Genomic DNA, 25116 nt, shown 5'->3' on the forward strand with positions numbered 1-25116 from the left:
TCTCTCTCTCTCTCTCTCTCTCTCTTTCTCTTTCACTCTCTCTCTATCTGTCAGGTAACTTTTGACATACATGCTGGGTACAATTAATGGTATATGATTTTATCATCTCATACATCTATTTTGTAATTATTTTAAGTGTAACCATAATCAGATATTGTCATTAAACCCTTTCTATTACAAATGATGTGCTAACTAGTTTTGATTTAGTATTAACATTAATGTGCTCCCTATTGCAATACAATATTGTCACACTGTAGCAACGCTCTCCCACATATTTTGCTATTATAACTGCGCTTATTTCTGTCATTGGTGTAAGTTGCAGTGGGTGGTTATAGACAAGAAATGTACAGTTTTCTGCCATCTTGCTGATAACGTTTCTTTAGTCGCTCTGCAACCCTACAGCCTGAACCCCTGTAGGAGGTCCACCCCTACACAAGGTTGTCTCCTCAGCGAAAAACAGAGTGCGATTGCATCTGCTTCCTATTTATACCACCTGGCGGAGGCGGTGCGCATTATGCAAATATCGCACGCCAATTCCATTGGCTTGTTTTAGTTCACTCGAAGCAGATAGGGCTCTCTAGCGATATCCCAATTCGTCACTACTGACGTACGTCTCCGTTCCCTCCTTCAGGGAACGAGGGTTACATACGTAACCGAGATGATTTAACTATTGCAATTACAACAGGAAACACACTTTTTTTTTTTAAGGTGCACAATCTCCACCTTCAACATTGCCAAAAGACAATGAACACAATTCTGCACAAAAATTCTGACAGTATAAGTTATCAGAACTTAAATAAATATACACTATATACATAAATGTGCCAAAAATATATACAATCAGATATATAAAAAAAGTAACAAGAGCAGAGAGCAACAATAATATAAAAATTATTTAAAATTATAAAAAATTATAAAAATTTTTTTTAATAATATACAAATAAAACATAGAATAAATATTCTAAATAGCACAACTCCTTCATCACACAAATGTGAAAACACACTAAAGAGAATCTAATTATTACACTATTGCACTAAGAATAATCATACAGAGAGAACATAGTTGCATACCTTGATCTTTTGCTTGTTTCTCCTCTTCTTCTTTTCTTTTTTTTCTAAATTGGGCACCTGATGGCTTTGACCTTTTCATGTCCATCTCTGTGTTTATTTGGCACTCGGCAATCAACAGATTTCCCATACCCCCAACACTGTCACTCACGACCAGAAGTCAAGTCTAAACCATTTCACCTTGGTGATCACATAATCGTTTTTGTATTACCTATTTTTATTAGCCATTTCACACAATTCAGAAAAACAAAAATGTGCAGGAACTATAGGCCTGTATTTATAATATTATGAATGAAATGTGCATTATTTGGAAGAAAGTCGAGGTGGGACTGACTTTAGCCCACTAATTCCATTAGAGTATTGCTCTATACAGTGGAGCCCCCGTTTCCCCCTGCTCGTGCCGGCCACCTTGTATCATGAAAAAATGCCACCCTGGGCGGCTGCCCGGTTCGTCCGTGCCAAAAACCACTACTGACAAAGCCATCCTGAAGTCACTGAAGGAGGAGCAGATTCGCAAGCTGGCACAGCTGGCAGAACAATATGAGCAAAGCATGAATGAGATGATGGCCTCTCAATCTGTAAGGTACACGAGCACCAGAGGAAAATGACCCTTTAGTAGTCCAACAACACAATTTTTTCTTTTGAATGTCCTTAGATTGTTAGAATGTGGGGTGAGTTTGTAGCCTAGGTTATAAACTTGAATTTTAGGCTCTTCACCTGATAAATGTATTGAAACATACACTGCCAAAAAAGTGTAGGATTTACTTGCTAGCAAATTTCACAAATAATTAACGGCATGTAAGACATTGAATTAAATACAACATTTTGAAGTAGAAAGACTAAAATAGAATTTTCTTATGTACTCCAATAATCTTTACAACTTTGAAATTTACAGTGTAAAGTAGCCTACTCGCTGAGTGTATCTGTAGTGTAATTTTTTCACATTGCCTCATTGGAATTTGAGAGAACCTGTTAAAATAGAGATGGAGTGTTTGTTTTCATATACAGTCAGAAGGTCCCTTTTTAATATTTCCCTTACCAGCCAGAAACATATCAAAAACTAGCTACTGGCTAAAACCGTTTCAGTTTCCTTCTAGTGGTTCTGCTAGGAACTGCTAAAATAGGATTTACAAATTGAATATCCACAACCAAGCCAAAAGTTTCTGCTTACACCAACAGTCCAAATGAACATGGATTGTTAAGTGTAATATTGCTGCTTGTATATGCAATATTGTTTTTACTCAGTAGGGACTAGTATAGAAAAACTGAGTGTTTTAGATAATTATTGCAGCATATTACTCTCTCAGTTATGTTTAGGTGAAGAGCAGGAGGCTGAATATCAGGCTTTAAGGCAGCAGCTACATCAGGAGATGGAGCTCCTCGATGCCAGAACAAAACCAAGGCGCAGATGGAGGCCCAACATGAGCGTGAGGTGCAGAAGTGCAAGGCGTCTTTGCGCCGGGCTCACTAGGAACAGAAGGTGAGCTGTTTTTTAAAAAAAATATATTTATAATAACCTCTGTAATTCATATAGGATAGATTTGGCCATAACTGGTCAAACTGTGAATTTGGTAGTAAAAAAATGGAAGGAGTCTTGTCTGAAATATTTCCCAAACCTCTGTTCACAGATTGAAGAAGAGCTGGCCTCACTTCATAAGGAACGGACCGAAAAAATCAAGCATTTATTTGAGTGTCAGGAGTGAGAACTGGAGATATTTGATTCAGAGAGTGCGCGGCTAGACTTCGGAAGCTTGGCCTTGTTTGACTTTCCCAAGGATGAGGCCAGATGATCCAACAGAAGTGAAAGGGACTGTTCAACACTTATGTCTTTGGACACATTGTGCCTGCACTGTCTCTGATTGTTGGATTTACTAAGATCATCCAAACAGTGACCATGCTGGATCAATATCTTATAACTCATATCGGTTGTGAGAACTTCACTGATATTCTGAAAGGAGAAACTAAACAGCCACAAACACAAAAGTGGTTTGGTGGTGCATCACTGAGCTCATAAACCAAGAAGAAATATCTAGACAAACTGACCTTTTCTCCATGCCATTGTTCCACTTTTGGTATTAAATTAGTAATTCAGGATATTTTAGTACAAGTAAGCACTTTGATATGTTAAGTACGATCCCATCATGTTAGGTGGATATGAAGTGTGAAATGCCTTTGGTGTCATCAAAGGACATTGCGACTGTAGAATGTGTCCTGCATCTTCACCGTGGCTATTAGCTGTTTTGTATGTATCACAGAGAATGTGACAACTGTTGATGAAAACTTTACACAGAAGCAGATTTTCAAGCAGTGTCTGATTTTAAAATATGGTGAATACATTAAGAGCATTTAATTAATTTCATATTGTGGAACCCACGCTTTATTTCTTTTTACTTAGAAAAAGAAAAGAAAGAAAGAAAAAAGAACTAAAAATGTATTTATTGTTCAGTATCCTAAATTAATTGGCATTAGTTTTATCAGGATGTGAACTTATTACATTGAATCAGTTCTGTCAGAGTTACTGGTATTATTGCATGCAGTTTAAAAGACAAATTCAGGTTGTGAAGTGGAGCATGAATCTGTCAGAGATTTCAGCCGTGTACAAATAAAAGTGGTCATAACAGTTTTGTTTTCATGGCTATTGATACTGAACATGAGCTTTATCTTTTATATAAATACCCGCCAAATTGCCAAATGCCTTTAAGTTATGTTGATGAATGTTTTTGTTTTCCTTATTTTGCACAATTTGTTGAATTGTGATTCATTCAATGTGGACTTATCACTGCTCTTGTACAGGGAAAATGTTGCAATTTGTGTTGTAAAAATTTTATATAAATATTTGTATATGATAACCTAAATAGGGTTTACATATGTATTGATCAATCATTGCCAACAAAGATCTATGGAACTCTTGTTCAGTGAAGGCAGAGGAACGCAAACTTATTTTTGTAAGTAAAATAGAAAGTAACTTATATTCTCATGCATCATGTGACAGCCTTCATGTCTGGTGGAGCTATAATGTGAACACCTCTGTGTAACAGAGTTCATGGCTTGCTGTCATTTAAGAAAGACACCACTCCAGCAACTAGTAGAAGGGGTTCAGTTGATTCTTAATTCACAAAAACATGTACTTTATAGGCAGATTTGTGGTGTGTAATAAAAGATTCTTTGGGCCTGACCAACTACTATCTTTTATAAACTCCCGCCTTTCCCCTCATTATTCATGAGCGTCTCATAATGTTTTATTAGTGATCATTGAGGTGTTTTCTGCTACTGTCTTTTAGGGCTTCTCCAACAAAGCCATTGTTAAAACTGCCAGTGCACAAATTAAGTGGTTTTAACAAATAAACACAATGAAGTTTTGATCGGCTAATAGCATGCTGGGAAATATTGATCCGTTTTTTAAAAGTAATAGATTGATGCCAAGGCTATTATATTAATTCATTTATTTTGGTTGCTGATGTTAACACAACAAAATATTGCATTTCTGTGCATCTTAAAGTCCATACTGTTCGGTATTTGACCTCATTATGCCCTTTTGTAACTGTAAATATGATTAAAAAAAAAATAAATCTCCATCTCAGTTCTTGTATGGCTTGGCCAGAAGACCACCAATAGTAATAACAATTTTACATAATAAAAAATAATATTAATAATAATAATAATAAAGCAGACCGCACATTATTTCATCCAATATAAAACAATTCGTGCATGCTCCCAATATAAAACAAAATCTTTTTTTTTTTGAACATTTTATTTTTGCTTTTGAACTGTAACATAAAACAATACAAGATGGTACAAAACGCATTATACATGTCATGATACACAAGATGAGAAAAAAGGGAAAAGTAATGATAATTTCCTTAAAATAAGCATAAAAACAAAATTTATAATAAGATGGGTGCAGGGTAATGTTATATACAGGGTATATTTAAATACAGGGTATTGTTATTAGTACAGTGTAAGACCTCAATCAAAAAGAGAGCCCATCTGTTCTATCTTCCATATAGCTGATAAAGGGTTGCCAAATTTTATAAAATTATAAAATGTTATTTTATTCCTTAACCAGTATGTTAGTTTTTCCAAGGGCATACAGTTGTTGACCTCAGACAGCCACAAACTGATACGGATAGCAGTATCAGATTTCCACTTCATTGCAATGCATTTCTTGGCAATTATTAGCAGAATTTCTGTAAGTTTTATGGTGTAAACCTGTTGAAGATTAGAAATGTTATAGTTACCCAATAGGCATACTTCTGGATCCACTGGAAAACTGACTCCATGAATATCAGAGATAATGTTGCATACTTTTTGCCAAAATGAACTAATGGACAGGTCCATGTGGAATGTAAAAATGTTCCTTCATCCACTCCACATCTAAAGCAGAGAGGTGAATTTTTTTTTTATTAAACTTATGGAGTGTTGATGGTGTGATATAAAGTTGATGAAGGAAGTTAAATTCTGTATCTAGAGTTCAAGTACGATGTAGCACCATCCCTGCATAGTTCACCCCATGTTCCATCATCAATGTTAATGTCCAAATCTCGTTCCCAGTTGACTTTAGATTTATCCAATTCAGTTACCGGCTTATTTATCATAAGGGAGTTATGTATTCTAGAGGTTATTTTGTATAAAGGTTGACTCGAATAGATAAATTGCTCCAATTATGTTAATCTAGGTCATTTCAGTTGGGTCTAAACTCTTAAAAAATCTCGCAACTGCAGATATCCAAAGAACTCTTTATTGCCTAAATTGTATTTGGATTTAATCTGCTCAAAAGACATCATTATCTCATCCTCAAAACACTGTTCTAAGCGGGAAATTCCTTTATCAGCCCATATTTTAAAATGTTTATCCTGGAAGCATTTTGAGAGCGGTCTATTATTCCATAATGGTGAAAACAATAAATTCTAATATGCAGTCCCTCCACTGACCATAAGATGGTGACATTCCTTACAGAAACACCGAACGCTCTACTTGGTAATATTCTACTTAGAAATATTCGAAACCTTTTTCTAAAGAAAACATTAAAACTTATTATTAACAAATACATGTAAATGTAATTATAAAGGTGTCGTATATTTGCTTTACATTCAAATCCAAATCGATATATTGATGTTAACTTGAACATTTGGGACAACTCCATCTGGAGAAAGTCTGTTCTTCCACTGGGGGACGCAATAACGAATATCAGTGTTTAACTCAAGGAGAGCTATAGCTCAGAAGTTTAGCGGTCTGGAATTTGTTACAAATAAATCAGGTACGATGGGTTAAAATGGTCCTTTTCACTTAATGGGTTATTGAAGCTCCTCAACGCAATTATTCTAGTGAATATGAACCTGTGGTTCAGCTGCAAACGGCTTGTGGTTGCTGCTTCTAACGTTACATTTCTCATGGCTGGTCAGATTGGACTAATCAACATACTGTCATAATATGTCATGTGCCAGTCCTTAGACTGGTTGCACTGTATAATAATTATTATAGGATTTAAAGTATTACAGTTTAGTGTAGTAATGTGACCAATGAGACAAACAACCTCCTGATAATTGGATCGAGTATGTGGCTATTTGAGCTCCCATTACTCCCCTTGGCAGAAGACAACTTTGTCTGTCTTCACAGTAGCTAGCGAGTATTCAGCCTAATGTTCCCTTCCTCAATTACACTTGTTGACCACAAGAGGGAGCAGGCAAATTTTTCTAACTAACAGAAGTTATATTTGATAATTCCTTTTTACAGTTCCAGCCAAAGGTTCTGATACACTCGACTGGATGTTTCTAAAAAATTACACTCCGTTAAAGGCTTAATTGTACAAGAGTGAAGGAGAAGCATCCATAATGGACCCATTACTTTAAAGAATCAAGTTTTGTGATTTTAAAACACTGCATATCAAAACTACTTTTTTTTTGTCTTCACTATTATTCTAAAATGTGGTTTATAGTATCAGTCAACAGGATGACAATTTTTTGTTTCCACTTGGAGTCAACATTTAATGATGAAATAAAAATGACATTCAAAATATAGAATATTTAGAAAATATAGAATAACAGCCTAAAATATAGACTGACACTTGTTAGGAATTCATACATCCTTCTTATATAAAATATCAAATGATCCATGAGTCATTATGAGTTAATCTCATTTACACTGCATCAGACCACTCTAGAAAGTAATCTTTGAACTCCTCCACTAGAGAGGTTTACGTTTAAGCAATTCTGCAACAAATGAGTCTGATTAATTCAATACTTACAAAAAATAAGCTACCATTAAATTAAACTATATGGTATCTTTAGGTTGGTTATCAAGAAATTGACTTTGTGAAGGGCCTCAGAGCTAATTATTTCATAATGTGTTGCTATTGATAATTTATATGAAATTATTTAATATACAAATATACAAAGCTCAGAGCTGCAGTTAACTAAATTATTCTAGGTAATCAGTTGGTGCTGAGTTAAGCTTGCAGCTGTTTGTTCGAACTTCTTATGGCTAGCAGTTGGCATGGTCAGAAATAAATGTAGCTTTGACAGCGGAAACTAGATAGGGAAAGGTGGGTGTCCAGTTCAGACACTTTTCATATGTCAGGACAGGAGTCATTCAATTGGGGTCACTGTACCCAAGTATCATAATTTAGGACCTTATATGGAACACGACCAATAAAAACAAACTCTGGATGTCTTGATAAAAAGGTATTAAACACTTTTCCTTCAAACATGATAAACAAAATAATCAAACATTTAAGACTTAAAGAAAATGTTGTTCGAAAAGATTGTTCTTTCTACTGAAACCTTATGCAGCTGAATTATTCAGTTGGTGGATGATAATTTAAAATGTTAACTTTGATTTAAAAAGTTAGAAATGATAATAAAGCAAAATGATATTTATCTACTCAAAATGAGGGCGGTTCCATGAGTTTTAATATTTAAAATGTTAAAACATTTAATGTAAAATGTATTTTTTGAACTCAAAACACAATATATGTTATTTGTAAATCATGTTCTGCTTTAGCTGTTAATGTCTGGGCTAAACACTATATCTCCTGAAGGTATTTAAGGCTGTGAGTGATGAGAAGCTTGATAGTTGTTGGCTGGTTTGTAGCTATCAGTTATTGCTGTAGAGAAGCCTTGATGAGCTGCTGAACTCAGACTATTTACACAATGAGAGCTATTCCAAAACAGTAAAAAACACAGCAGGTGTGAAGTTGTCAACCTCTCAACCATCTTAATGTGTTTTAAATGTTAAGAGTCTATGAAGCCAAGCTGCCTGACTGCATTCTTCTCCAGTAAGTTTTGCCACGTTACTGACAGTACTTTCATACACAGGGTTCATTACAGTGGACTGTGAACACACTCTGAGGGCACTGAAATTCAGGGCTGAATGTATACACATCTATGTACAGGTCATTCACACTACTGTCCCTTACAAACATCTTGTCACTACCATACATTGAAAATGTCTTGTATATTTCTTTACCCACTTTTTGCCTCAGATAAAGAAAAAGTTACTACATAATTATTATTATTTTATTTAGTTTCAGGCAGGGTTGTAACCATCATAGACATTGACAACATTCAGAATAGCGGTTGATTTTTAAATGCATATTTTTCTATAGGATTAATCACAATAATTGAACAAGGATTGATCCCACCCTCCAAATTTTTTTTAGCCTCTTGCACCACACAGGCATATATAACGTGTCCTACAAGAGATATGGCCAAGAAAGCAAGTATATATTTAGTGCATGTTTCTGTAGACTGTTTGGCTCGGACAAGACTGAGCTGCAGGGCACAACAGGGCAGTCGTCACAGTTGACATTTGGCAACATTTGCAGGAACGTGCAAATAGGATGCCAAGCAAGTTTTGAAACATCAAGGAAATGGCTTTGAATGTGGTAAGGAGCTTAAAGCATAGTATATTTAATTTTTTCAATAACATCCAACTTTTGCATGGAATGACAAAAGTAATTAATTACTCAAAGCCAATTAGTATTTATTTCATTACGGAAAAAATTTTATTAAAATTTTTTTTTTTTTTTGACTACTAACTGGCAGTAAATGTTGAGCATTTATCTAACTGTACTTAATATATATATATATATATATATATATATGACTGCGGAAAGTCATATATATCACAGTTTTTAACCCAGTGAATATTTCTCCTTTTTTTTTCAGTTTCTTTATAGAAACATACTATGTATTGTATACAAACATTTCCATCATTATTGCCCAGGAAAACAGATACAGCTGGTTTAACACACAGTGACCATTTGTTATTAATGCCTTTAAGTGGAGTATATGGGGAATGTTGACTCAGGAAACATTTTTAATGTGTTTTATTTATCAAATGTTTTAGCAATAATTTAAGCCAGTAAATCTCTCATAGAAATACATTTTGTAAAAGCTCAAAAATGGAAAAAGCAAGTAAGTAGAATTTCAGGAAGAAAATGTCAGTGGTGCATGTCCAAGGAAACCTAACTGCCACAATGCTAGATTGTTCTGGGTGCTTTCCATAGTGTTACTATCCAGTTGGTAAGGTGTTTTCAGTGGTTGTTAGCATATTGCTATGCTGTTGCTAGAGTGTGCTTGGTGATTGCTATACTGGCCCAAGTCAAACGAGCCTACCCCAAATTCTCTTTGAAATTCATTAGATCTGCTCAGGCCCCTCTTTCATTGCAAGTCTATTGGATATATTTTACTGTTTTATTTTTGAAAAGTTATAAATGAGCCATTGTTTTGGACTACCAGAATTGTAGTTATTGATTTGTATAAAATTACAATGAGTACAAAAGAAACAAAAAAGAAAAGTGTGTTTATGCATGAGTAGGAGAAATCAATGTGATAACATAATAACACTGTTCCAACTTTTCAGTTAAATGGTCAGTAATATAGTTGAGCTTTGCCTTAAGTTGCCTTGCCTTTGGGCAAGTTTACTCCATGGCTGATTTAAAAAAAATAAAATAAAATAATCGCAAACAGATGTTTGAATGTGGCAAAAAGGTGTTTGAAGACAACGTAGATAATCATTGCCAGACAAAAAGCTTTTATGCAGTCTGTATTGTGTAACATTACCTTAATCAAAAATGTTCATAAACTGGAACATTGAGTGATAATATTTCAGTGATTTCCATCATTTTGACAGACAATAAATATTGTGTTTACCTGCTTTAGAAACGTTCCAGTAAACACAGCTTCAATCCTTATGGTTTGAAATGATTTGTTTCAGTCTTTTTGAGTGGAACTTCCCCAAACCGGAAGTATTTAGATTTGCATTTTTTTTCATTACTTTTTATTATTACTTGTATTTTTTTATGACTGAAATAGCCAAACCCATTATTTAGATGAGGATGTTATATGTATATGGATGTATAAGTATATGGATACTTCTGGCCTAGTGTACATTTTCCAGGCATGCCATAATGTAAAATGCAGTAGGCTCATTAGGATTTAGGTGCATAGCCTTTGTGATGACTAGCCTCTGCCCATAGGAATACACACATGCATCCACTACTAGTCTATATGGCCATTAGTATGTTTACTCTTAAAGAAAAAATGATTCTAAACATAACCTGATTAGGGTCCCTTGGCTTGTAACAATAGCAGAACCCTTTTTGGTGCCAAATAGAACTCTTTTTGCAACCCTTTTTTCCCCATAAAGAACCATGCTTTGAACTGTGCTATAAATGACCTTAATGGCATTATAAGCAATATATTGTTATAAGCAATAAGCCCCAAGAAGCCATGGTTTACAGTGAATTTAGAACAGCTAAGGTAAAACCCCCAGGCTTTGGTAAAACCCTCAAAACCTCTCAGCTGTTCTAAATTTACTGTAAATCACGGATTCACTGGGCTTCTTACCTTTATAAAACGGTTATTTCACCTGCCTGACAAGTTTTCATAAAATATAAACACAGACACAAATATGTAATGCTATTGATAAAAAAAAAATTCTTCCACCAAGCAATGTAGTTCTTCAGATGTGGAATGGTTGCCAAGCAACACACACAGTAATACTGATGTAATGAGGCCACAGGTGTATGTTTGTAGAGTAATTTACAACGGCCAATCATAATTAAGGACTGGAACTATCTGATTTGTAAAGAACCTTTTTAATAATAGTTTATTTTTATTGATATTATTTTTTTATTATTATTATTTACTGATATTATGTTTTACCCTCTGCCTGGTCTTACAAGACCTTATAGTCTCTATTTTTGTTTTACATTTAAAAAACTGACCAGAAGTCATGTCAATTAGGACCTTTTTTTATTGATATTGGATATTGTATCAAAAATGACAATGTTAGTAGCTGAATAGATTAATAATAATTGAACATGAATAAATACTTAACAAAATAAAAGACAAAATAGAAACTCAAAACAGATGTAATGAAGGCCAATTGAAATATCTTCAAAATCCTCAATGATGTCTTTATAAAGTTTACATCCATCATTATTTTGGTATAATTAAGTGGCAGTTTCTCCCTGCAGATGATGAGTTTGTTGGTAATCTGGGTAGAAATACACAATTTTTTGAGTCTGTGTGTCTCTTCCTTTGTTTAAGTAAAAGCAATTATTGTTATGATAGCCAGAAGAAGACAGAAGAATAAACAGTAGGCTATGTGAACCCTTCATGCTGAAACAGAAAAGCCTGAACAGTTGCCTCAATGTTGAAAGCCCAAAATTCTCTGGAATGTTATTGTATGCTGTAGAATTTAGATTGGCATTTTTTTCATTACTTTATTATTAAAGGTATTACTTTATTATTACTATTATATATTTGTGGATGTATAAGTATATGGATACTTCTGACCTAGTGTACATTTTCCAGGCATGCATGCAAAACATTTTTGACCTTGTTGTTTTGTGAATTGTTTTGCTGCTACAACATTGTAATTTTCCCACCCACAGAGATGAATAAAGGTGAAACTACTCACTTACACTTCCAAAGAAAGTGTGCTTTAAATAATTTTCATTATTTGTAACTTCACCATTATAACAGATGTAGATATATTCAAGCTCTATTTATATACTGTACCTGGCAGACAGACAGAAAGTTCACTGAAGAGGACCCAGTCAGTTCAGAAAGGGAGCCGTGCAAAGAATGTCTGTTTTAACCTGTTTGAAGATTCTGTTGTGTTTTATTTTAAATGTTCACAAAAATACATAACATAATAAACTGATTACAAATGATCATTGTGTCATTAAATGCAAATCATAAATAAACTTTTGCTAATTCATTCCTCCAGATCATGTTCACAGTGTATATCAATTGGTTGTATAAGCTGATTTTTCAACAATGTACATGAAATCCAGAAGCATTATTTTGCCTTATTAAACAACAGGTAAAAACAATGTATAAGAAAAGGAAACACCAACATGAGTGTATTCCTGTATGTGTGTAAAGTAAAACAACTTTTCCAAGCACATGATTTTGCCTGAGTGGTAGATGATGAACTAAAATCATTTTACCTTCCCTAGCATGTATCCCATAGATCATAAAACTGTGTACATTTTCAACAGCTGGCTAAATGGGAATGAACTATAGACAAATCTTTATATTTTCTTTTATGGCTAAAACTCTCAAATGTAATGACTTGTTACCTAGTCCTACTGATTACATTTTCTTTCACATTCATACATGTCCAGACATGCACTTGCTGCTTGTTGATTTAGCTATCAAAAGACCCATTAAATAATTACATGACCCTTGATATTGTAATTTATGATCAGTAACTTAGAATTGACATTAAAATACTTATTTTGTGTGGGTACCATTTTATGTTAGTCTGGGCCTTGCAGTTCAGAGCAAACTTACTAAAGGTCTGTGTGCAGAGTTATTTACACCATGCCTATTCCTTATTGTTTAAAATGGAACTTTCAAGTTTTGTCTTTCTATTCATTTAGTGTATACTGGGTTTTACCGTATACATTGCAAGAGTGCAGCACAAGATCTAGTGAATCCAAAATAATTAGTGCTGATGCTTTTCACTGTTTCTGAAGCTTCCTTTTGAGTGTCAGGTGATTTTTTGCCACACCCATTATTATTATTATTATTATTTTTAGCTCAACTGTCACAGAATGGAATGCACAGGATTGTGGGATATCAAAGGCAATCGGATCAATCAGATGAAAGTATAGCTGCGTCCGAAAACTGAAAAATGCTGCCTCCGCAGCCAGGATAAGGAGGTAGGAAGGTAACAAGGCACGTCCGAATCCAATGATCGTGCCACAACCTGTCTCCTGAGATGCTTTAATCTGATAGGTTTTTGAAGGCAGCATAGATGTATCCTTCACTACCTTTGATATCCCACAATCCTGAGCATTCCATTGTTGTTATCTATCACTATTGATGTAATCTATCAATGTTATCCATTGTTATCTATCATTAAATCGTTATGCTGCCTCAGAAGTCTGTTTGAAATCAGTTTTGTGAGGTACTTTCGTGTGCAAACACTGCCTGCTAAGTCATTGCCTGACAGGGCAGCGAGGCAACAAGTCATTCCCTGTAGTGTTCAAGGTTACTAATCACCTGCACCTGGCACAGTCACCACACTAATCAGCTCCCCTTCAAAATGCACACATACTCACTCAGTCTTAGGCCATGTGTCCGCCAAAGCTTTTTTTCCTGAGGGTAAGGTATTTTTCCGTCTATTTCCCAATTATTAATAATAAATTACCTGAAACTGAGTTACACCACTTCTCATCTCGAGTCTTGTAAATCCTGACAGAATGCCTTGTATTTTAATGAAGTGGCATTAATGGCTCTTTTCCTTGTTTTCACAGATGCCCTGGGAGACAAACAACTGCACACTGGATCAGTATATCCTCTATGCCCTCCTGCTAAGTGGATCCTACCCCACCTCACGCCTGCCCCTGAGTCTCCAGAGACTGCTCCAGCCTCAGAGCTCATCCCAGAGTCCTCTTCATCCTCCAGTCTGGACACCAAATTGACCCCAGCACACAGAGGGAGACGTTTGGGGCTGGCATCCAAGGTAGCGGATCCTCCCATGAAGTCAGTCCGTGCATCTGTAAAAATGTTACCAGTGGTCCCAGAGCTCCCCAGTCAGGTGGTCCCAAAACTCCCCAGTCCAGTGATCCCAGAGCTCTCAAATCTGTTGGTCCCAAGTCCGCTGGTCCCAGCGCTTCAGAGTCCAGTGGTCACAGAGGTACTTCCACCATCAGCTGTGCTTCCTGTGATGGCAACTGCCGTTTTGTGTGTTTGGGCTGCATACACTTCTCCTGCTTCTTCCAAAGTGGCAGCGACTGCTACTGCTCCTCCCAAGGTGGCTATCAACTCTCAGAAAAATAACTCTTTCTTACTAGGTACAGTACTACTCAGAGCATGTAGCTGTGATCACATTGTTAAAGAAACTTTGTTTTGCAAGCAGTGATCACAGAATCAATACAAATGTAAATGTTCACAATTTACAAGTTCACAAGTTTTATGTAGATAAATCATGAACATATAACTAGTCTAAACAAACACATACACACAATCACACATACATGGGTAAAATGGTGAAAGTGAACAAATGAAACAGAAACAGGGGAATGAGGCCATGGAAATGTAAGTGTCTGTTAACCACCTGAAAAACACAAAAAAACAAAACAAACAAACACCATCAGTTTCTTAATTTAAAGCACCCTGGTAGCAAGGGGTCTACAGCTTGGACTAAACCTCTGTTTAGTTAGTTAAATGTTCAATATTTGCAATGCCTTAGCCGTTGAATGAGCATCCAGATGCAGTCTCGGAGGAAAGTCTTGATGGTTCCATGGTTCCATGGTGATGAAGATGTCGGCAGAGACCTCTCCCAGGTGGAAAGTTACAACGTGGCTTGATGTGTTGAGTCCCTGCCTTGAGGAGTCCCGCAGCGTTGCAGAGTCCCAAAGTGAGGTCCCATGGTGTTGCGTTGGACCAGACATCTACACTCTTTTCCCACATGAACAGCAACAAGAAGAGTGGGAAGGTCACTGAGATAGTGGAATCCGCTATATCTGAAATCCGCTCTTTAACCCCCTCCTGTACTTTCCAAGTGTTGTGTTGCCATGGTTACTAATCACCTGCACCTCGTCCTCATCACCACACCAATCAGTTCCCCTTCAAAAGGCACACACATTCACTCAGTCTTAGTTCTGGCCACATCAAGGTCTCAGACCCCCTTACCTGCAAACTTGTCTTGTGGATTTATCTCCTGTTTATGTTCTCCAGCGATCTGCTTGGGACCTAGTAAGACATTCCAAGTTATTCATCTGCATATTACATTGAACGTAAATTGACACATGTTTCACCTGTTTTTGATACATGTTTCACCTGTTTCTGGGTTCTGTTAACCCAGTGTGGCTGTTGATTTCTTTATTTCTGATTTATTACGTGATAGAAAGCCTAATGCCTTCTCAAGCCGTTTGGCAAACCCATCTAATCTGCTGCCTATTACACGTCAAGCTAAGATTACTGTGGAGACAGAAAGTAAGACTGTTAAGTTAGCATTTTTCAAACATCCGCTCACTTAAAAATAAATCACTTCTAATCATTGACTTAATAACAACAAACAACCTAGATTTTATGCTTCTAAATGAAACGTGGCCAGAAGACCGCTGCAGTCCTCAATGAAACAGCCTCAAACATTACTTTTATGAGTGTCTGCAGAGCTGTTAGGAGAGGTGGAGATGTAGCTGCTCTATTTAAAGATGTCTATCAATGCAAGCAAATTTGGTGATTACTTGTCTTTCAAATATCTGGGTATTGTGTTAAAAGGTGCTTCACGCATTTATCGTTATTTACAGGCCTCCAAAATACTCTCCAGCCTTTGTTGAGGACTTTACAGAACTGTTATCAACAATTTCCTCAGAGTTTGACTGTTTTGCCATTACTGGTGACTTTAATATCCACATAGATAATGCAGAATTTAATATGGCAAAAGAAATCATAACTGTTTTGAACACTTTTGATCTGACTCAGCATGTACATGGACCCACACACAATCGTGGACACACTGTAGATTTACTTATCAGTAAGGGTCTAAACATTTTATCCATTGTTATTAAGGATGAAGCGCTATCTGATCATTTCTGTATTTTCTTTGATATATTGATCTCTCCTACAGTTGAATCTAGATCTATCTCAGTCAAAAAATGATGCTTAAATGAGAACACTAGTGTGCTGTTTATGAAGGCTATATCTTTAACACCAAGCGTATCTGCCGACTCTGTTGATTTTCTCCTTGATTCTTTTAACTCAAAAGTCAAGAATGTTATAGATGACATTGCTCCTGTGAACTAGGCAAAGCTAGACAGACCTTTTTTCTCAGATATTATAAACAGCAACTTCAACAACACCCGCACTCTTTTTGCTACTGTAGAGAGACTAACAAACCCCCCCAAATCAGATTCCCAGTGAAATGATCTCAGGCTGCAAATGCTGTGAGTTTTCTTCCTTCTTCTCTGAGAAAATCATTAATATCAGAAAGGCGATCAGCACATCCTTGAGCTGCACTGGGGTAAAACAGATCAGATCACAAACTCAGAAAGTAGCTATTATGTCTGTTTTTGAAACAATTGATGCTAAAATTTTGGAAGAAACAATACAGCACCTTAAAACATCAACCTGCGCCCTTAACGTACTTCCCACATCTTTTTTCAAAAGTGTGTTTAACTGTTTAAAAGCTCTTGATCTCTTAGGGGTCGTAAATGCTTCACTTCTTTCTGGGACCTTTCCAAACTCCCTGAAAACTGCAGTTATTAAGCCCCTGATGAAAAAGAGCAATCTGGATAACACCATTTTGAACAACTACAGACCAATCTCAAATCTTACTTTCATAGGCAAGGTCATTGAAAAAGTTGTTTTCAATCAGCTGAACAAATTCTTAAGCTTGAATGGATACCTCGACAACTTTCAATCTGGTTTCCGACCGCATCACAGCACAGAGACAGTGCTCATAAAGATAATAAATGATATTCGCCTAAACACATACAGGTAAAATATCAGTGCTGGTACTGTTTGACCTCAGTGCTGCGTTTGACACTGTTGATCACAACATACTTCTTGACAGGCTGGAAAACTGGGTCAGGCTTTCTGGGATGGTCCTTAAATGGTTCAGGTCATACTTAAAAGGGAAAGGTTATTATGTGAGTATCGGTAACCATACGTCTGAGTGGACATCCATGACATGCAGAGTCCCTCAAGGCTCAATACTTGCACTGCTCCTGTTCAACATATATATGCTGCCACTGAGCCAAATAATGAGAAATAACCAAATTGCATATCACAGCTATGCAGATGACGCCCAGATTTACCTTGCCCTATCACCTAACGATTATAGCCCCATTTACTCCCTGTGTCAATGCATTGATGAAATTAAAAACTGGATGTGCCAAAAGTCATTGCATATGGAAACAAAGATGAAGTTCTGAAAGTGAACGCATATCTTCACTCTAGGGGTCAAACAACTAAAAATCAAGTCAGGAATCTTGGTGTGACTTTGGAGTCAGACCTGTGTTTCAGTAGTCGTGTAAAAGCAATAACTAAATCAGCATACTATCATCTCAAAAATATAGCAAGAATTAGATGCTTTGTCTCCAGTCAAGACTTAGAGAAACTTGTTCATGCTTTCATCACCAGCAGGGTGGATTATTGTAATGGACTCCTCACCGGCCTTCCCAAAAAGACCATAAAACAGCTGCCAGGATTCTGAGCAGAACCAGAAAATATGAGCATATCACACCAGTCCTCATGGATAGATCCGTTTAGATCCTCTCTGACGGAAAACAAAGTTGAGTTAGCCCTGGTGGCTACAAATATTCTGACTGAAACTCCCTGACTCTTCCATCCAAATAGGGGTATTGTCTGTTTTTACTGTTATTTTTATTTCTTATGCATTCCATTTTTATTCTTATTGATTTGTTTCCTCTTTAAATTACCATTGTGTATGAAATGTGATATATAAATAAAATTGCCTTGCTTTGCCTTGCCTGTTTCTGCACATACTGTTCAATAAATTACCTGAAACTGAGTTACACCTCTTCTCATCTCTTGAGTCTGGTAAATCCTGACAGTCTCTCAGGAGAAACGAAGGGAGTGAATATTGGAATCAGACGTGGCTTGATGCCTTCCTACCTTGGAATGCATCTTCTGAAGGGAGCATTTTTAAGATTTCATACGCAGCCACTGACTCTGCACCTGTCTTTTAGATTAGGCAGTTGAATGGCTTTTGTTCACATCCTCTTTGAACCTAAATGGAATTTGATTATCATTAATGACAGACTGCAGCAGGTATATTAGGCTGCTGTCACTTTAAGAGCTAAAGCATGGATCCAATGTACTGTTACATATTTTTTCTTTTTCAGCTATGTACGTTTTACTTTACACATAACCCACTGTGTTTACATGAATACTCTCCAAAAAGGCATTTTGACATTTTTGTGTGTGTGCATCCGAAGCCCATTTGCTTATCAGCGTTTTGCCCTGACTTGGAGCGTGCAGACTGAAAGCCGCCTGGGCAACAGTGTCTCTTTTGTGGCTTAATGTGCTTTACTAACACTGTTTAATGTCAAACATGTCCCACAGTTTAGCAACAGTAGACTGCATTTTACAGCACTCACTTATTTGGTTGATTTGGATGTTAATTTTGGGCTTTTAAGGAGGAACGAAAGCTCACCACAGTAAAGGAGCCCAATTTTGCGGGCTCTGCCGCGCCGTCATTGGTTCATTTCTGTACATTTTTTTGAACCAATGGCAGTGCAGATGCACTGCTGTGATTGAAAAAGGCTTCAGTAATCGGAGAAAAGGAGTTTTCCCCACCCCCTAGCGACGCAGTACGAGTAAAGTATCGAAAGGGAACCAGCGGCGAATTAGACTTTTGGGACTGTACTGTACACGCCGCGTGGTATCAGTTTTTGGTATCAGAGCATTTTATTCTGGGCAGTTGGTAGGGTGTTGCTATGTGGTTGCTAGGGTACTCAGGGTAGTTTCTATGCGGTTCCTAGGGTTTTCTGGGTGGTTGATAGGGTGTTGCTATATGGTTGTTAGGGTACTCAAGGTAGTTTCTATGCGGTTCCTAGGGTGTTCTGGGTGGTTGATAGGGTGTTGCTATATGGTTGTTAGGGTACTCAGGGTAGTTTCTATGCGGTTCCTAGGGTGTTCTGGGTGGTTGCTAGGGTGTTGCTATGCGGTTGTTAGGGTGTTCACTGTGGTTTCAAGGGCATTGCTACGTGGTTGCTAAGGTGTTCTGGGTGGTTGCTAGGGTGTTGCTATTCGGTTGCTAGGGTACTCAGGGTGGTTGCTAGAGTGTTGCTATGCGGTTGCTAGGGTGTTCTGGATGTTTGCTAGGGTCTTGCTATGCGGTTGCTTGGGTGTTCAGTGTGGTTTCAAGGGCGTTGCTACACAGTTGCTAGGGTGTTCATTGTGGTTTAAGGGCATTGCTACACGGTTGCTAAGGTGTTCTGAGTGTTTGCTAGGGTGTTGCTATGTGGTTGTTAGGGTACTCAGGGTGGTTGCTAGGGTGTTACTATGCGGTTGCTAGGGTGTTCAGTGTGGTTTCAAGGGCGTTGCTATACTGTTGCTAGGGTGTTCTGGGTGGTTGCTAGGTTGTTGCTATGCAGTTGCTAGGGTGTTCATTGTGGTTTAAGGGCATTGCTACACAATTGCTAAGGTGTTGTGGGTGGTTGCTAGGGTGTTGCTTTGTGGTTGTTAGGGTACTCAGGGTGGTTGCTAGGGTGTTACTATGCGGTTGCTAGGGTGTTCAGTGTGGTTTCAAGGGCGTTGCTATACTGTTGCTAGGGTACTCTGGGTGGTTGCTAGAGTGTTGCTATGTGGTTGCTAGGGTACTCAGGGTGGTTGCTAGAGTGTTGCTATGCGGTTGCTAGGGTGTCCTGGGTGGTTTCTAGGGTGTTGCTATGTGGTTGCTAGGGTACTCAGTGTGGATGCTAGGGTGATGCTATGTGGTTTCAAGGGCATTGCTAACAGTTACTAGGGTGTTCTGGGTCATTGCTAGGATGTTTCTATATGGTTGCTAGGGTACTCAGGGTGGTTGCTAGGGTGTTGCTATGTGCTTGCTCGGGTACTCTGGGTGGTTCCAGGGGCATTTCTATGTGGTTGCAAAGGTGTTGCTATGAGGTTTCAAGGGCGTTGCTACACAGTTGCTAGGGTGTTCTGGGTCATTGCTAGGGTGTTGCTATGTGGTTGTTAGGGTGTTCATTGTGGTTTCAAGGGCATTTCTACATGGTTGCTAAGGTGTTCTGGGTGGTTGCTAGGATGTTGCTATGTGGTTGTTAGGGTACTCAGGGTGGTTGCTAGGGTGTTCAGTGTGGTTTCAAGGGCATTGCTACACTGTTGCTAGGTTATACTGGGTGGTTGCTAGGGTGTTGCTATGCAGTTGCTAGGGTACTCTGGGTGGTTTCAAGGGCGTTGCTACACGATTGCGAAGGTGATCAGTGTGGTTTCAAGGACGTATGTACACAGTTGCTAGGGTGTTCTTTGTGTATGCTAGGGTTTTGCTATGCTGTTGCTTGGGTATTCTGAGTGGTTGCAAGGGTGTTGCTATGCGGTTGCTAGGGTACTCTGGGTTGTTGCTAGAGTGTTGCTATGTGGTTGCTAGGGTACTCAGGGTGGTTGCTAGGGTGTTGTTATGCGGTTGCTAGGGTACTCTGGGTGGTTTCAATGGAGTTGATACATGGTTGCTAGGGTGTTCTGAGTGATTGCTAGGGTGTTGTTACACAGTTGCTAGGGTACTCAGGGTGGTTGCTATGCGGTTGCTAGGGTGTTCTGGGTGGTTGCTAGGGTGTTGCAATGTGGTTGCTAGGATACTCAGGGTGTATGCTAGGTGTTGCTACACATTTGCAAAGGTGTTCTGAGTTATTGCTAGGGTGTTGCTATGCGGTTGTTAGGGTGTTCATTGTGGTTTCAAGGGCATTGCTACATGGTTGCTAAGGTGTTCTGGTGGTTGCTAGGGTGTTGCTATGTGGTTGCTTGGGTACTCAGGGTGGTTGCTAGGGTGTTCAGTGTGGTTTCAAGGGCGTTGCTACACATGCTGGGGCGTTCTGGGTGGTTGCTAGGGTGTTGCTAGGGTGTTTTGGGTGGTTGCTAGGTTGTTGCTATGTGGTTGTTGGGGTGTTCATTGTGGTTTCAAGGGCATTTCTACATGGTTGCTAAGGTGTTCTGGGTGGTTGCTAGGATGTTGCTATGTGGTTGTTAGGGTACTCAGGGTGGTTGCTAGGGTGTTCATTGTGGTTTCAAGGGCATTGCTATACTGTTGCTAGGTTATACTGGGTGGTTGCTAGGGTGTTGCTATGCAGTTGCTAGGGTACTCTGGGTGGTTTCAAGTGCATTGCTACACAATTGCGAAGGTGATCAGTGTGGTTTCAAGGACATATGTACACAGTTGCTAGGGTGTTCTTTGTGTATGCTAGGGTGTTGCTATGCGGTTGTTAGGGAGTTCATTGTATTTTCAAGGGTATTACTATGCAGTTGCTAGGGGTTTCAGTTTGGTTTCAAGGGCGTTGCTACACTGTTGCTAGGGTGTTCTGGGTGGTTGCTAGGATGTTGCTATGCATTTTCTTTGATCAGTGTAGTTTCAAGGGCATATGTACACAGTTGCTAGGGTGTTCTCTGTGGAAGATAGGGTTTTGCTATGGTGTTGCTTGGGTGTTCAACGTGGTTGCTAGGGTGTTGCTATGCGTTTGCTAGGGTACTCTGGGTGGTTGCTAGAGTGTTGCTATGTGGTTGCTAGGGTACTCGGGGTGGTTGCTAGGGAGTTGCTATGTGGTTGCTAGGGTACTCTGGGTGGTTTCAATGGCGTTGATACATGGTTGCTAGGGTGTTCTGGGTGGTTGCTAGGGTGTTGCTACACAGTTGCTAGGGTTTTCTGGGTGGTTGCTAGGGTGTTGCTATGTGATTGCTAGGGTACTCTCTGTGTTTCAAGGGTTTTGCTATGCAGTTACTAGGGTGTTCTGGGAGGTTGCTAGGGTGTTTCTATGCGGTTACTAGGGTATTCTGGGTGGTTGGTAGTGTGTTGCTATGCGGTTGCTAGGGTCTTCTGGGTGGTTTCAAAGGTGTTGTTAGGTGTTTCAAAGGTGTTGTTTTTAGGGTGTTCTGGATGGTTGCTACCGTGCAACAAGGCAAGAAGGCACGTGTTTCTGAGATTATTGTGATCTGAATGATGTGAAAGTCTAGTATGTGATTCTCAGTTGTTTAGTGTATGATGCAGTTTTTCCTTTGCAACTATTACAAAGTTGGCAAGTTTTTGATGCCTAGTGTCATAAAATCTGTTCAGATTTTATAAGTCGTGTAGTGTGTTACATTCTATAGCATTGTTTGCTGGCTTTGACCACCCAGTGGTGAACATATTGTGATTTTGAATCTCAAACTCATTTTAATCTCCATGTGGCTGAGGTTTAGACTGTGGCTGTTGAAGACCAAGACATGTAACCTTTGAACATTTGCAGAAATGGTAACAAAGGGATTTTTGCAGGATGGGAACGTGCCATTTTTTTTTTTAGCACCACTGGCTTTCTTTTACAAAGAAAAACAGCCATTTATTATGTGTTTTCACTGTATTAGACATATTTTCCAGTATTTTTCTATATTCTTGTACATTCTTAAACTATATATGCTGACACAATAGCCTGCTACAAGAATTGTCATGGGTGAAAAGGTGAAATGTTTTCTGATTCAAAAAAAGAAAGGAAGAAACAAATGCTTTTCAAGAATACTTTTTGTTTTGAATATTTTTTTTTTATCATCACTGTTTTTAATAAATAGTGAGAAAATCACACTACAGCTCTTGCTTTACCTCTGTGGAACTAACCTATTGCGGTGTGGTTGTATTAAGCACTTTTTAAAAAAACAAAAAAAACAAGATGTGCCTAACTGCCAAGAAAATGCTAAGGGTCATTCATGTACCAACTCTCATGAGTTCCGAATGTACCCTCTTCCCAAAAAAGGATTTATTTACTTCAGTGTGTGTCATATGTTATTAATAGACTAAAAATAAATAATAACACATGAACTTTGAGATAGAAGCTGTGACCTTAGCTGGACAGTAGTCAGAGAAATATTTAAGCAATAAAGGTTTGAATTATGACTGATTCCATCAGATAGGATGTCTGTGTGTCTGTCCATAAATTTCTAATAGTGGGTCAAGAAAGCTCATCATAAATCAGAATATATGCCCATGTATAGATTCTGCTTGGTGTGCATGAACAACCTCTATAAAAGCCAAGAGGATAGACCAGAAGAGATGCAGAGAAGACCTCAGAAGTTCCATCCAGTGGTAAGAGCCTGTGCTGACTGTGACTGAAAGGCATTTTATCATCATCACTTATGCATCTGTACTTAAAGTAATTGTGTTTTTATTTATATTAATACATTGATAAATTGATTTTTTTTTTTTTAATTCAAGGGTAGTGAAAATTTCATCTGGTCTCAAGGACAAACGGCAAGTGAGTTTGATTCAGTGTGTGGATTAGGGTAGAAGAAAACAGTTGTTATAGTCTGTATCATAGATGAAAACTGGTGAAGCATGCTGCTTTTAAAAACGTGTGTAATTTATTTACAAAGAAATATGTTTAAATGTATTAGTACGATTAATTTAAGGACTAGGTAGAGGAAAACAGTTGTTATAGTCTGTATCATAGATGAAAACTGGTGAAGCATGCTGCTTTTAAAAACGTGTGTAATTTATTTACAAAGAAATATGTTTAAATGTTTTAGTACTATTAATTTAAGGACTGGGTCCCATTGACCCTTTATTTATTGTATTTTTAGGAGCCAAGCATAGGCACCTATTGTATTTGTTTGTTTTTTTATCGTGTTATTATATTCTGTTTTTCTTCTTCCACTTTTGAGTCTATAAGAGCCCACAGAACCGCTTGTGGGAAAGTTATACAAATTTGGCACAAACATAGAGGACAGTCTGAACATGAAACACTGCAAATGTGGAGTCTCTAACTCAAACCCCCTATAGCATCACAAACTGTCCATACTTGCATTCATGCTAATAGAGCAAAACATGAAATTGGCTCTAACTACAGAACTGTTGTTCTGATTAAATTCAATTAAATTCAAAATTGGCATACAGTGTTGCTATCACAATTCATGATGGCATTTGCATAAAAATAGAAAGGCCTAAATTTCATCATAAAATATTAAATTATAATGGAAAAAATCTTCAGTCGACATTTTTGCCTTTAATGGGCCCCTTACCTGCTTCTTGCTTGCTATCTAAAAGTTTATCTAGTATTGTTTTATGTGTCTGTATTCATGTGTAAGCCTAAACTTAGGAATATGTCTCTTTCCTAACACAATTCATGTGTTCCCATTCAGTCGGTCACGTTCGACGTACGTCGGACAGACCGACGAATAGGATTCCTATTCGTCGGTCTGTCCGACGTACGTCTCCGTTCCCTCCTTCAGGGAACGAGGGTTACCTTTGTAACCGAGACGTTTCATTTCATGAGTATTGCCTTTGTTGTTACATGGAATATTTATGAAATTTTTAATGGATAATTTTATCTTTTCTCTCTTTAGTAAGCCGCCACCATGAGTACGGACGCGGAGATGGCCGCGTATGGCAAGGCTGCCATTTACCTTCGTAAGCCTGAGAGGGAGAGAATCGAGGCTCAAAGCAAACCATTTGATGCCAAGACTGCCTGCTATGTGGCTGATGTCAAAGAGTTGTACCTCAAGGGAACAATCAAGAGCAAAGATGGTAACAAAGTCACAGTTGTTTTGCTTGACACTCAGGAGGTAAGTTTTAATTTCCATTTCATGTAGATGCTCATTTAATTATTATTACATTGTTTTCTTTTATATCTAATATCTAATTTATCAAATTTATAGGAGAGAGTTGCTAAGGAAGAAGATGTCTACCCAATGAATCCTCCCAAGTATGACAAGATTGAGGACATGGCCATGATGACCCATCTCAATGAAGCCTCTGTGCTGTATAACCTCAAAGAGCGTTATGCTGCATGGATGATCTACGTAGGTTCTGAAACAACATAAAAAAGCATTTAAGTTCATTTTGTCTGTGTTGTAGCAATCTGACCACTTCTCTACTCAT

At 37.9% G+C, this 25116-nt stretch overlaps 1 protein-coding gene across 2 annotated transcripts in view; it reads left to right on the plus strand.

Moving 5' to 3' along the window:
• LOC127512394 (myosin heavy chain, fast skeletal muscle) overlaps positions 1-25116 on the plus strand; it is a 56177-nt gene that overhangs the window by 19968 nt on the left and 11093 nt on the right. The window contains exons 3-4 of one of the 2 annotated variants that reach the window (XM_051893242.1): positions 24586-24800; positions 24894-25037. The exons of the other annotated variant lie outside the window; for it this stretch is intronic. Of the exons in view, the coding sequence (XP_051749202.1) occupies positions 24586-24800; positions 24894-25037 (359 nt within the window). The remainder of the gene's footprint in view (positions 1-24585; positions 24801-24893; positions 25038-25116) is intronic. 2 annotated transcript variants of the gene reach the window in all.

The sequence above is a fragment of the Ctenopharyngodon idella genome, chromosome 5, assembly GCF_019924925.1.
Source record: "Ctenopharyngodon idella isolate HZGC_01 chromosome 5, HZGC01, whole genome shotgun sequence".
Lineage (NCBI taxonomy): Eukaryota > Metazoa > Chordata > Actinopteri > Cypriniformes > Xenocyprididae > Ctenopharyngodon > Ctenopharyngodon idella.